Consider the following 14,652-nt stretch of genomic DNA (forward strand, 5'->3'; position numbering starts at 1 on the left):
TTAGCGCCAAACTGCATCTGTTCTCATTTCTTATCGACACAGAAACACCAAATGACCATGATAAATATATTCCATTTGTAATGTTGCCTCTTTACTTGTTGAAATGTTTAAACTGATACTATTTTGATTGCATTATTACTGGGAGCTGCTTTGTGTGTGGGTGTAAGTGTACTCAAACTTGTGTGGGTTTACAGTTCCAGCTCCAGATGTTTGACATCATCTGCAGCACATCCTGGGCCAGCAGAGATAAGTGTTGTGAGCTGCCAGCTTTGGTAAGAAATGTAACATATAATCTCTCTTACACACATTCTTACTAACTTTAATACATCCTTGTACTGCCTCCCCCTCTGAGTGGGCAGTAGTTTAGGGCTCTAAATAATACAGGCTTAGATAATTAGAGTGATAATTGTGGTTTAAATCAAATTGAAGGATAATAACACCAGAGTGACTTGGACTCTGTATGAGCCGCTATAGCAGAGACATGCTGCCACTAGTATTTCCAGGGCTCAGGTGCGTAATTTAATTTATGTCAAATAAATGCACCTAATGACAATTGTTATCTCTCCAGCACGTAATATACAATTCTGAGCATATCTGTGTACGAGCCGCAATTATCAATGACCACCCCAGGCATAAAACATACAATGAGTCAATGGTTTGATTATGTTCACCTCTGCAATCCATAAAGCATTGTTTTTAAGAACCTTTTGTTGACAATCAGAAAAGTTTCAATTTAAATTTTGTGGTTATTACTTTTTATTTAAATATATACATAATTATTAAAGAAGATACATACAATTAGTGTAAATGATAGGATGATGGCATACAATATTAAACACTAAGACCTACGTGGACATCTCAGTCCATACTAGATCTCCATAGACTAGCCTCCGAAGAGCCTGGCCCGGTCTTCTCAAATATAGTCCAGAAAAGGGGTCTCAAAAAGGGTCCAATCCAATGCAAAACCATAGAGTCTGAAATCCTCAGAAGAAAAACACATCTCCTTACAATCAAAAGAGGCATCATAAGCAGCTTCAGTTCATTTTTCTGATGGTATTCCAAGGATGCAGCAAAAATGTTTTTATTAAATAAAATGTCCATTTCTGAGAAGTCAATAATAAGTAAAGAGGGCATTCATAAAAGACACTGAAAATATGAACCTTTAGTTCTTTTACACTGATTGCAGTATTTTGAAAGCAAAGATTTGAAGAGACAGCAGTAACCTGTGAATGACCCTGTATTAAAGTTCCTTGACATAAAGTTTTTTGGAATGAAGTATTTCAGAATTCAAGTGGACGAAGCAAACATTGATTTGTATTTAGAAAGAGCTCTAACTGTGCTCACAGACCTGAGAGACGCTGGCAAGCATGTTTAACCATAGCTATGAGTGTTTCTGGCCAGCTCCAGGTGTTTTTTGAAATGATGCAGCTCACATCTCACCTGCAGAGACAGGAAGTGCACTTCACACTCCATGTATTTCTGTGTGTTTCAGAGAGTTGAGGAGCAGTGCCCTTCCTTGCCTCATGCCTGTACCTGCTCCCAGGACAGCAAAGGACCTCCAGGACCTTCAGGACCCCCTGTAAGAGATCTCTTATTCATTCTGATAAGGTCCAGATGATCATGTTTCTTTCACCGGTCTCTGTCTTTCCACAGACCGGCGTGGACGTTGTTAAAGATGTCTCCCTCTTCATCTCTGCATTTGTTTTTCTGCTCTGTTTCTTTCTTCTGTCATTTATAAACATACCTAGAAGATGAATACATCAGGTATTCACTTTGATCGTCTCTAGACTCTCATTATACATGTTATAATTATTCCAGAAGTGTCTGTTCTGTAAATATTAGACAATGCTGGTCAATTTCACAGACAAACAGCCACTCTGACAGCTAAGTTGAACATTTCCTGTTGGGTAATTAAGCATTTAATGTGAAGGAAAGAAACAAATGTAATCCAGCTCAGTTTTAATTATTATTTCTCTAAGCGGGTAAGATGGCGCTAATATAAACAAACAGATTACAGAAAAACTAATTACTTCACCCAATCTTAACATAGGAAATATGTGTCATCACAAATAGACACACTACATCAAATCATCTGCATTAATATAAACAAAGTATATATGTATATCCAAACACAGATAGTCTCTATGCAACTGGCTTCTTAATGTTTTTTTGATGAGAGCTCTGAATGTAGAATTATCTTTGAGCGTAGTGAGGCGGTGAGTTAGAGAGAGATGGATGGGCTTGTGGAGCGGCTGTATTCCTCTCACGCAGTAACAGGTAAAACCTGATAGAGGCTGAGAGATGAGAGCAAGTAAATGAGCTCATTTACAGCCTTTGACTTATTCTCTCTTTTTCCAATATCTTCTCCTTTTCTATCTACCACTCTGCATTTTCCATCCTTTCTGTTTTCTTTCCTTCTCAATCTCTTTTGTTCTCCCTTCTCTCTTGTCTCTGTTTCTGTGTACTGAGGGCTGAGCGCTGTCTGGATCAAAACCCTTATAGTTTGAGAAAGTCATTTAATGCTGATTCTATTTATCACGGCCGATTACATCCCCCCCATTGTCTTCCCTGTCCGACGAGCCAGATCCACTTACTCCTCTGTAGGGTTACGTCCACAGGCCACAGCCTGCCTTTATACTCTCTGTGTCTTTGCTTTGTCTTTGATCTTGTTATTGTTTTAATGTGTCATTCTTATGCCAGAAACATACAGTCAAATAGAGAACAAATATCAGCTTAACCATGAAAATAAAAGATGATAGTTGAGGTTTATCTAGGGTCATTGTTTAAAACTGAAATCTTGTGTGTTTATCTTTTTGCTTGATATCAGGGAAAACCAATATTTAAGACTTTAAAAGTGAATACTCTGTTTTCCTTTTATAGTTTTCCACTCTCTTTACTATGCATTGACTCCATCTTTCTTTTCCTTTTTGCCCTTTGTCTATCGTTCTCTCTCCAAACCCGATCAATACAGGTACTGTAAAGCTTTCAACTCTCCATTGTCTTTCTGTTTCTTCTTTTCTCCGTTTTTTTTTTTACCTCCACATCATCCACACGCCCGAGGCTATTTTCTCCTTCTCTTTATTTATTATCCCTCTATGCCTCTTTCTCTGTGGCCGTATCTGTCTCAGTGTCTGTCTCTCTTGCTGGCATTGAAAAGCCTTCGTAAATCACACGGTAACTGCAGCATTCAGGCGTAGATGAATAGTTTAATGGCAAAATCATAGACACTTTTGTGCTAAAACTGCTTGCTATAGTAAGAGGAGTTTTACGGAAGGATTGATATAATTGCCATCCCCATGTTAATGCCATATAATGGTTAACACATTTCATCTATTGATGTCCTCTGGGGAAAACAAGCCTCCTACAAATAACAAAACTTTCAGAATCCGAAAAGGGGTTTTCCCTTTCTATAGTTTGTTTGGGTAAAAGCCCAAAGTTCCCTACAGAGGGAGTGTCTCTCCCACACCCCCCCCCCCCCCCCTCCTGCCTCAATTAGACTGCTTTGTTTACTTTCATATGATGATATCATTATGTAACGAGTGGGCTTCTATTGGCTAGCGCTCCAACACGTTTTACATGATTTGTTTAGGGGCAGGACTTTTCTGCCATTTCTCTAAGCAGTAGACCAATCACAACAGAACCGGCCAGCTAACCAATCAGAGCAGACTGGGCTCTGGTTTCAGACAGAGGGTGAAAAGAGGTGCTTCAGCACAGGCAGTATGGGAAAAATAAAGCTCATTTTGAACATTAAAGCATGTAAACATGTAATAGTAGAAGTACAAAATAAATATATTAACCTGAACATTTGCATAATATGTCCTCTTTAAATATTATCTTGTTTATAGGGTCTACATAGACAAAACTGTATTAAGGCCATTTGAATCACGGGTACAGCTGAAATCAGATAGATTAGACTGTAGTATCAACATATGAAATATCGTTTTTTCCTTCCTAAGAGTAATTGATGTGCTCGTGTTAACTGTCAGATGCATGTTTTTGTGGCTCACACAGCAGCCGGTCTCTTCAGTTTGATAAATCTTTGAGTCATGTTTGAAATAATATTGATTGCTTCAACTGAATTGCAATCTGTGCCGCCTGATTTGGCAGAGTAACAGCTCAATACTGAACATCACTCAGCAATCAACCTGACATTAAGGAAAACACGACCGCCTGCTATCTCCGGTTGTTAAGATTGAATTATGGCCATGCTTTTGTTTAAAACATGCAAATTTGCCTTTGTCATCAAATTGCTTTGTTAAATTATAATAGCAGTGTACCTTTTTTCTATTACCATTAAAGGCCAATAAAAAATCCAAACACAATTATTTGTATTGCTGCTGTTGAAAGGTAATTTCAGTTTCTCTGCAGGTTTGCCCGACCTCTGAAAGTCACAGGCTCACATTGTTTGGAACAATCCATTAAAGCCTTTGTCGCCACATTGACAAAAACAAATAATCATTTTGAATAACACTTCTTGATAACATGAATCTACATTTGCACACATGTTACATTTGTAGGTCCATTTCTTGCTTACAGTTTATTTGGTGTCTTTGCTGCCAAAAGAAGAATTTAAAGGAAAGGATTTGCCTTACAAGTTCAAACCTTTTTAAATGATTAATTTGCATGCCATAGAGTTATTGGTCACTGCAATCTTACCTCCCTGTCACAATACAATAGCTATACAGTGCCAATCCACTGATGGATGTTGACAGGAGATAAGGGATAAGCAAACTGTCAGACTTCAGACTTTGGTCACCTGTTTGGTGGGATTTAACTTTCTATATAAGAAAAAAAACAATGAAATGCCATTGTTATTAACTAATAGGATGATATATCTGGTATAGAAATTGGTAAAACAAACATATGATGATTCCATTTACACGTTACCACATCTCCTCTCTAATTGCTCGCCCTTCTTGTAAACATCCCTCCTGTCCCATGTGACTTAATACTGTAGGAACTACCTAGTCACCACCTTGGTCCCAGGGGAGGCCTGTTTAAGCAAACACAGGAAAGGGATGTATCTCAAATGGTCAGCAGATGTGCGTAGTTTGTCCCTGGGTGAACCTTGTGGCGAGAGGGGTCAGCCGAGGTTTACGGATGCAGATGCAGCGTGATGAAGTGTAAATCTCAGAGGGGCTTACAGCACACATCACCGTTGGCCTCTATCCATCAAATTGAAGAGCCATTCATATCAAAGACCTGCAGGGTTCTATTGTTTTTATATAATTCAGCAAGAGATATTTTTTCAGTGCAGTGTTTCTATGCCATGTCTTAGTTTCTAGGCGCACAACTTGTACACACTGACCATGTGCTGTTTTAACAGTGTGTGTATGCTGTGTGTTTCAGGGCGGTCCAGGCATAAGGGGAGTCAGAGGAGACCGAGGAGAGTCAGGAATGACGGTTAGTAAAAGCACTTAACACTAACACTAACAATGGGGTCATATCCTCCTTGCGTTTTCAAATGTATGTAAATCTATGTTAAAATGCAAAAATCTCAATCTCCTGATTTATTACTTTCTTTTTTTTATGGGCTAATTCATCTGGTAGTCAGTAATTACAGAGACCATTCATTGTTCTACAAAACATTGAGCACTTTATAAGTGTCTTTAATATGTTGAAGAACAAACAACCAATCAAAAATGGACTGGCTGCAGAGCCACATGATTTCCTGTTTAAAGTTGATCCAGATCGAAAAAACACTTCGCCCCATTCCATGATGAAAATAAGAGCCTACACAACTTGTCTTATTGTTTCTTATACATTTGACTCATAACCTAACCACGCTGAGCCACACCTCTAACTCCAGGGACAGATCCGCCCCCATCCTGATTAAATGATAGAAGGAAAGAAGTGAGTGGTGAGTAAGCAATGCCCCCGACTCACAATCAAAGAGCCTTTTCAACAGCATCCCACTCCATCCTCCAGACTGGATGTGAAGCACCTTTGGGCTTTATGAAGTGGACATTTTGGAAAACCCTAAATAGTTGTTTTCCCAGGCCACCTCATCTTCGTTTTGGCCCTAAACTTAGGGCAAGCTCTCGCCACGTTTACTATCCACTTCCTGCTAATCCTTGCTTGGACTATTCATGTAATACTTACTTTAGTGTTTGCATCTGCTACAGTTTTGCTATGGCAGTCTGTTCCAAGCGTTGACAAACCATCCAGCTGTGACAGTCAGTGCAATGTTTTTGGATTTTTTGCTCACCACCAATAGCCAGTTCCCACGTATGTAATTTAATCTTACATTTAATAAAATATGTTTTAAATCATTTATTATGTTGAAAGAAGCAGCAGGGGATCTTCCATTATACTGCTCAGACACGCAGGGCTGTCAATCAACACAATACACTTGTTTATTTCAACCATATGTCACACTTGGACTTAGATGAATGACACTGTGTCAAGTGAACAACATGAAGTGGCCCACCCAGAACTTAAGCACATCCCAAAGACTGAAACAAAGACAGGATCAAATTCATCCAACGTTTTTTTTTTTAATACAGGCCATATGTGTTATTTTTGATGGGTGTACTAGTGTTAGTTTTGGAGTGTGATGTGGTTTTCTGTCCTGCTGGCACACACACACACACACACACACACACACACACACACACACACACACACACACACACACACACACTCTACAGTACACACATACATGTTAATAACTGTCTGCCAGATCACACTTGTCTTAGCTCAGCAGCATTTGTACCTCTGCAGCTACAGCCAAGTTTATATCAACAGTCAGATATTGTTGTATGAGACCAGCTCTTCCATGAACTCATCTTTCTTCATTCACACCAATCAATGTGGGTAAATTGCTTGTTACAGTATAAGCACAGACACATGGGAAAATAACTGGTGCCGTTATTACAATAAACATTTAACTATAATCTTCATCTGTAAACCAATTTGTCTCTTCAGCGACATATTTGAGTGATTTCATCATTTAGTTAAACATTACCCACATGTTGGTCCTTTTGTTTATTTCCACACCCTACTCCATTCATTTATATTTGATACAACCTTTCTTTTGATTATTTGCATAGATCAGAGGGACATGAAGCCAGTAACTGTATGGTTGAACAGTAAATCAACAAATAAAGCCAGAGTGAAGATTACTTTGGCCACGGCTGCTGCTGAGCTAAAGAGTTGTCGATGTTGTTTAAAGAAAATCTAAAATGAACATGGAACTTTGAAATCCACTGTCTTGTTTTCACAGGGACCTCAAGGGCCACTGGGAGAGCTTGGCCCTCCTGGACCTTCAGGACCACCCGGCCCTCAGGGACCCAGCGGTCTCTCTATCCAGGGGCCCCCGGTAAGAAGACTTTGCTTGTGTGCAGTATAGGGCTGTGCAATTAATCGTATTTTAATCGCAATTACGATTTTGGCCTGCTACAATTACGAAAACAACATAATCGAAAAAAACGATTATTTAGCTTTGCTAGGTTGTGACAGTGCACTGCAACATATTTGATCTAATTTATTTTTATTTATCATATTAATATATGTTTAGTAGCTTGTGGAAGTGCGCTCCAAAATAGTTGTTGATCTTGTTTATTGGTATTTATTATTTTGATATTATTTATTTAAATATAAATGAATTATTTATTTATTTATTTTTGTATTGGTTTTTCAGTTGAATTATGCGTTCAGGGTAATCAACAGTTAAAAAGATACTGTTCAAATTATTATTTGTATTTGTTTTAAAGTTCAATAAATGGATGTTTTCAAAGTCAATGAATAATCGTATTTAATAATCGTGATTATGATTTTTGCCATAATCGAACAGCCCTAGTGCTGTGCAGTATAATGTTATATTTCTTAGGGAGATCAACGCCACATCTTGGAAATATCCACAGTTACTTCATAGTTTTAGGATTATATAAGCCTTATTTAGCTAGCTTCCCCTCCCTAAACTGTGGCTCTAATGTTAAGATGGAACGTGTTTGAGATAAAAGATGCAGAAAAAAAAGGAAAACTGGTCCTGAACCGGTGATGAAACATGGCCACATAAAGTGTGCAATAAGACACTTGAGCTGTCAACCAGCTGCCACTAAGAACTGACAAATGTTAACGTATGCCTCACATAGACTTTCAGACCTTGAAGTATTTCGTCTGAAGCTGTTCTGGGGACTCATGGTGGCCCAGAAGCTTATTAAGATAACTAATGTTGGTTTTTCCAGTCCTTTGGTGTGACCAACTGGGATGTAATGTCTTTTTGTTTGTGTTATAGGGTGCTGCTGGGGGAAAGGGAGAGAATGGAGCGGTCGGTCCAGCCGGAATAATGGTAGGACAATATTTCCCCCAAAATGATTTTATTGTAAGATAAAAAGGTGAAATGTGTGTCGGGTGTGTCCCAACGTCCTAAAGTAGAACCCAAAGGGGCAACTATTTTCCAACATGCTTGACATGCAGTGATTTCACCCTCTGTTTTTATCTTGACTAAAAGAGTGAAGTAGTATTTTTTTATTACAAACCTTGCTTTGTGTGTGTGTTTGTGTGTGTGTGTGTGATTGTTTATAAATTGTTCTCCTCTCTGTGTTAGTGTGGAGCATATAAATGAGTCCCACAGTCATGATCACCTGCAGGCTCACAGAAATGAGACTTGTTGCCCTATAAAGGCATATTTCTGAAACTTCAATCCATTTTTCATTATTTCTCGTTTAACATTTTTACTCTGTTTCAATGCCTTGTATTAGATCAGAGGGGCCTGCCTAGTCTTATATATAGATGGTAAAACCGATGCTAATAAGTCATAGGCTACTCCAGTTGAGAATTTTGCTTTGCGACTGCAGTATTCATATCGTAATTGTACGCGTTGGATTTTTTTCGTTATTTTATTAAAAGGGAAGAGCCATGACAAAGGTATAATTGTATCCTGATCAAAACTTAATTACATACCGTACAATGTATTAACAATGCTCACAGCAGATTGGTTTTCTTGTACAGTTTTGTGGAATGTGTGTGTGTGTGTGTGTGTGTGTGTGTGTGTGTGTGTGTGTGTGTGTGTGTGTGTGTGTGTGTGTGTGTGTGTGTGTGTGTGTGTGTGTGTGTGTGTGTGTGTGTGTGTGTGTGTGTGTGTGTGTGTGTGTGTGTGTGTGTGTGTGTGTGTGTGTGTGTGTGTGTGGGTGGGTGGGTGGGTGGGTGTGGGTGGGTGTGTGTGCGCTTGAGACGGTTTTGTTGCTAACACACACATGCACGTTGACACCGGCACAGAGCGGTCTAATGGAATCATTGAGATGTGAATAATCATTACCAGCGTCTCCATTATTGGGCAGTGAACCAATCAGAGGTAAGACTGAATTAATTGAATGGAGTTCTTCAGGGAGCCTTGGACATCTGCAAGGACAGAGTCAATGTTCTCATAACTCCGTACAAGAACAAAACTTTTCTTTGCAGGAAAGTTTGCAAAATATTTGTGTTGCTATAAACAATAGCTGAGGCCTGTCTCCCAGTCATCTTCACGTCTTAGTTATTCTGCTATATTAAAACTCTTTTAATGTTTAAGTTGGGTTAAGCTGTCCTGGGAATTATATTAATAAGTTGTCTCACTTAACAGGTGCAACAAGCGTCTCAATCAAGTTGACAAACTATTACAGTAAGTGCAAACACTTGTGAGGATGAGTGTTGGGGCTGTGTAATAATAATAAGAAGAAATTATATTTATATAGCGCCTTTCAAGGGACCCAAGGTCGCTGTACATGGTGGACAAACAGACAATCAAAGGGCAAACAAAAAATAAAGGAAGCCGGGGGACCAAGAAAATGCTAGGGCCCGAAGGCCAGGGTGAACAGGTGTGGTTTTAATGAGGATTTGAAGATGTCCAGGGAGGCAGCATTACGGATCTCGGCAGGAAGTGCATTCCAGAGGGTGGGGGCCGCAACACTGAACGCCCTGTCAGCAACAGTTCAGAGGCGAGAGCGGGGGATGGAGAGCAGGCCCGTGTCTGAGGACCGCAGACTCCGAGAGGGGGTGTAGGGATGGAGGAGGTCCGATAAGTACTGGGGGGCGAGGGTATGGAGGGACTTGTACGTGAGGAGGAGTGTTTTGTACTGAATCCGGGACTTGACCGTGTAGGTGGATGAGGGTGGGGGTGATATGTTGCCATGGCTTGGTGCGGGTGAGTGTGTAGAGCCTTTCAGAGCATCCAGAGACTTTAGTGGCCTTGAATCTTTGTTTGTTTGTAGCCTTTATTTATCCAGGTAAAGAATCCCATTGAGATCAACGATCTCTTTTACAAGAGAGACCTGCCAATCTGTGCTACTTTTCTAACTGAATTAAATATGAGAGTGGAAGTAAAGTTATGAAATATGATGATGTGAAAAGATAAATAATACAAAATTCAGTTTACAATCTCTGCCAAAGCAACATTTGTGGTAGAAATCAAAAGCAGTGATCGTATTATGGACATAAAGCTAACAGCTCATTCAGCCCCTTCGCAGTCACACTCTCAAAGTATCCTGGTGCAGCACTATCTGGTGCAAGTGTGAACATTTAACTTGTGGATGAGATGGATTTTTTTCCCTTGAGAAACTCCAGTGAGGTTTGAAGTGAGCAGGAACACAGTATTTATCAAGGTGCATCCGTTATTGTTGTCCATGGCTGTGTTCCCTGCGGGTCAGAACAGTCAGATGGTGGCCTCCATTATGGCTCTGAGCCCAGATCCTCTGAAGGATGCAGCAGAGGTGCTAACCAGTCTGACTCAGGGCTCAAGGTTTGTGATTTGTGAACATCCAAAATCTTATTGTGCTCATTTGGATTGCATTGATCATGTCAGTCGTTAGAGCCTAACCTTGCAGTGAAAATGTATTTTTGTTTAGTCTTTAGATATGCCCTCTTAGGATGTGACAACTCATTTGTTTCTGCTTTCTTCCCACTATATCTGAGAACAAGGGGATGGACGTATTTTAAAATCATTTCAACCAGATTCAGCTGCAGTCAAACTCTCCATGTAGAGCTGACGGTGCAAACGTTTAGATTTTGAGAGACAGCTCCACAGACAGCATAAAGAAACGATATTATTTTCTTTTCCACACCAGAGCACAAGTTGTTACAGTGGCTGCTCCCATCTTCCAATCATAGATCATGTCAAACATCGATCTGCTTTCAGAGCTCACTGCTCTATGATGGGAGATGGTTTCAGTTCAATATCGTATTTTAGGAGGGCGATCCCCCTCTGCAGGGCGGCTTTATTCATGTTTAAGTGTCGCTGTGTTTAGGGATTCTAATGAATGAATTAAATAACTCGGAAGGTTTGTTTCTGCAGGGACTTAATTAAAAGACTACATTTTATTAAGATAAATTCAATAAGACAGGTGTTTATTTAAGGCTGATACAAACAGAGTTATTGCTGTGAAGACAAGTTGTTGTTATGCTGATGCTGACAATCGTGCGTAGTGATTATAGTTTGTTCTCACTGGATTTGAAGCCTTTTTGTATTTACTGTTTAGTAGTCTGGCTTATAAAAGTATTTGAATTCGTTTCCTTTGTTGAGGGTTGATGAGACCAGAATACAGGCGCTGATTGGAAGTCTGATTTATTGTGTTTCTGAATTTCTAGCTCACCTGTTTAATCTACCCATCATTCAGTTGGTTAATCTGTTGTATTTAACATAGACACAACTGTAGCATACATACATGAAGTTGTTTAGTCATCATGGCCGTGATACGCTAATTTAATTAAACATTTTTATAAAAGGCTTAAAGTGTGAAAAGGGAAAGAAAATACAGTTGTGTCTAAAAGGGTGTTACACACATTTGTAATTTTTTTTTCTTTTAGCCATGATTTTAATACCTCTATTTAATACATTAAAGAATAGTTTCTGCCGTTTTTCTGTAAAAGCAATAAGCAATAACCATTTCCATACGGATAGCAGGACTCTCACGGAGATCTGCAACACTTCCTGATGCAGCACTATCTCGCTCCCCCGCTCCCCCTCTCTGCCTGCATAGTCCTATTAATAAAAGCTGGCAGTGCTGCCCTGTGCCGCACTATGTTACCGAGTAATAATGTGTTTTGTCAGAGAGAGGAATATGAATGAATGGGTGTGTGTGTGTGTGTGTGTGTGTGTGTGTGTGTGTGTGTGTGTGTGTGTGTGTGTGTGTGTGTGTGTGTGTGTGTGTGTGTGTGTGTGTGTGTGTGTGTGTGTGTGTGTGTGTGTGTGTGTGTGTGTGTGTGTGTGTGTGTGTGTGTGTGTGTGTGTGTGTGTGTGTGTGTGTGTGTGTTTCAGTGGGGGGATATTGTAGCTTCCAGGGCCCTGTTGTAATATACGAGGGACCACAGAGAATATCACAACTCTAAAACATCAATTACCTCTCTCGCTTCCTCTTTCCTTCTCTCTCTCTCTCTCTCTCTCTCTTGCTCACTCTTTCCTTTTGCTGTTTCTCTCTCCCTCTTTCCCTTGCGTTCTTTGTTTCGTTGTTTCTTTTTTCTTTCTTTGTCTTTCTTTCTCTACTTTTCTCTCTTTTTTCATCTCCTCACTTTGACCCTTTTCCTATTTCTTTCCCTCTTTCTTTCTTTATCTTCTTTTCCCTCTCTCCCTTTTCCCTTCTACTGCTTTTCTTTATTTCTTGATTGTTCTTTATCATCTCTCTCCTCTTCTCTTTTCACCTTACTCTCCCTCTCCTCTCTCCATCTCTCACCACAGTAAATACAATGTAACCTTGTCATCAGCGTCCTCTCCACCACTGTTTCAATTTGACAGTGAAAAATGCAGCTGCGATAAATTACAAAAAGGGTTTGTTTTTGTCCATCTTCTAATCTCGCTCACTTTTCATTCTGTTTATCAGTGTGCGTGCGTTGGTTTGTTTTCATGTAATCATTTTCGTCTGAGAGGAATAGAGATTGTGAGTGGCTATCATTTAAACTTAATCTACTTCTGGATCTTCATAACATAATAATTGGATGATGTACAATTATTCAAATAAAAGAGCTTGCATTTTGCTGATTTATACATCATTTATTAATAATAGATACCTAATAGTTCATATTAATTACAACTTATTCATTATCTGTTAATACACATGTTATGGATTCTTCACAGAACATTAATATCAACTTAAAAATGTCCTAATTTCTGCCTATAGCCAAATAGAAAGAGTGTGGGGGATGTATCAATTACATTATTAATATAATAATCAAGCTTTCTATCCTTTTACATCAAAGCAGTGTGTGTGTGTGTGTGTATGTGTGTGTGTGTGTGTGTGTGTGTGTGTGTGTGGTGTGTGTGTGTGTGTGTGTGTGTGTGTGTGTGTGTGTGTGTGTGTGTGTGTGTGTGTGTGTGTGTGTGTGTGTGTGTGTGTGTGTGTGTGTGTGTGTGTGTGTGTGTGTGTGTGTGTGGTGGTGTGTGCTGCGTGCGAAGTGTGTAGATAGATGTGTGAAAGCAGCAGGAGAGATATTATTGCCGATGTCTTGGGAGAATGAACATCAGCCGGCATCTAAACAGCGGCACATCATTAATCACGAGAGGCCTGTCCTGTGCGACCTGGGCCTGTATTTTGTGGGACCTTTAACTGTGCTAACTGTCCTGTTTTATGAGCTCACCACTAATACTGAAGTGCAGAGATAAATCACCTCAACACTAAATCCATGACTGTACTTTGGAAGTCGCTGTGTGCATTGACCTGCAGAGAGGTGGATGAAGGGGAAATGGGGTGGGAGACAGAGCAGGGGGGGGGGGGAGTCCTGCTGAAATATAGACCGACCTGAGGCTAAAGCTTGGTGATCCAACAAATCACATTTCTGTCCTCGTATGTCAAAGCATAAAGGATAAAGACAGCAAACCTTATCTGTTTTGACCTTTGGTTGAATTTGTTTATGTGTTTTAATGTTTTACTATTTTATAAAACATTGAGTAAAAAACTAATTTCTATACATAAGCGGATCAAATGTAATGGGCTAGAATGGTGAGGTGAGATAAATCAAAAGTAAAAAAAAACTAAAAACTAATGTAAAAACATTAATTTACTTTCAATTGCTTCACAATAGATGTTTAAAGGTGAGTGTTGTGATGCTGATTTAAACCTGCTTGTTTGTGTTTTTTAGGGTGTTCCTGGAGGCCCAGGCTCATCTGGCAGAGACGGCCCCCCAGGACCAAGGGTAAGATACCACACTGACATATTGGTGCAGCAGTCACTCCATCCGTAGGGACTTAGGAACTGGTGGATCTTAAGGCCCGGACACACCGGGCCGATTTCGGCCGTCGATAGATGTCTGGCCGTCGATGAGCGTCCTGTCGCCCTACTCAGATTGTGTCCAGCACCGTCGTGTCTTTTCGGCCGTGCCGACACTTTCCGCTCCCGATTCAACATGTTGAATCGGGAGGCTGTCGGCAAAAGGCTGTCGGCAAAATAAATCACTCTGATTGGCTGTTCAGCTTAGCGAATCAGTGCATGAGAAGCAAAACGGAAGACGGCTATTATTTTTCATTTTCCAGTACCGCACTAAACATTTTCGATTATAAGTCGTTATGTGAAACAGTCTGTGAAACAGTCTGTGATGGACGAGAGTGAAAATGGAACGCACACGCTATTTGTTGTTTGTATATATCACGCAGTCTGTCTTCCGGTTGCCTCCTTTGAATTAAGAATACACACTACCGCCGCCCGCTGGTAAGGAGAGTTATTGCCACTCACGCATGCGCTGTGC

General features: G+C 40.0%; 1 protein-coding gene across 1 annotated transcript in view; it reads left to right on the forward strand.

The window, feature by feature from the left end:
* Positions 1-14,652, forward strand: part of col14a1a (collagen, type XIV, alpha 1a) — a 119,274-nt gene that overhangs the window by 90,643 nt on the left and 13,979 nt on the right. The window contains 6 exon segments of the mRNA XM_034128030.1: positions 195-272; positions 1,493-1,579; positions 5,350-5,403; positions 7,226-7,321; positions 8,240-8,293; positions 14,050-14,103. Of these exon segments, the coding sequence (XP_033983921.1) occupies positions 195-272; positions 1,493-1,579; positions 5,350-5,403; positions 7,226-7,321; positions 8,240-8,293; positions 14,050-14,103 (423 nt within the window).

Source organism: Trematomus bernacchii, unplaced genomic scaffold (assembly GCF_902827165.1).
Source record: "Trematomus bernacchii unplaced genomic scaffold, fTreBer1.1, whole genome shotgun sequence".
Taxonomy (NCBI): domain Eukaryota; kingdom Metazoa; phylum Chordata; class Actinopteri; order Perciformes; family Nototheniidae; genus Trematomus; species Trematomus bernacchii.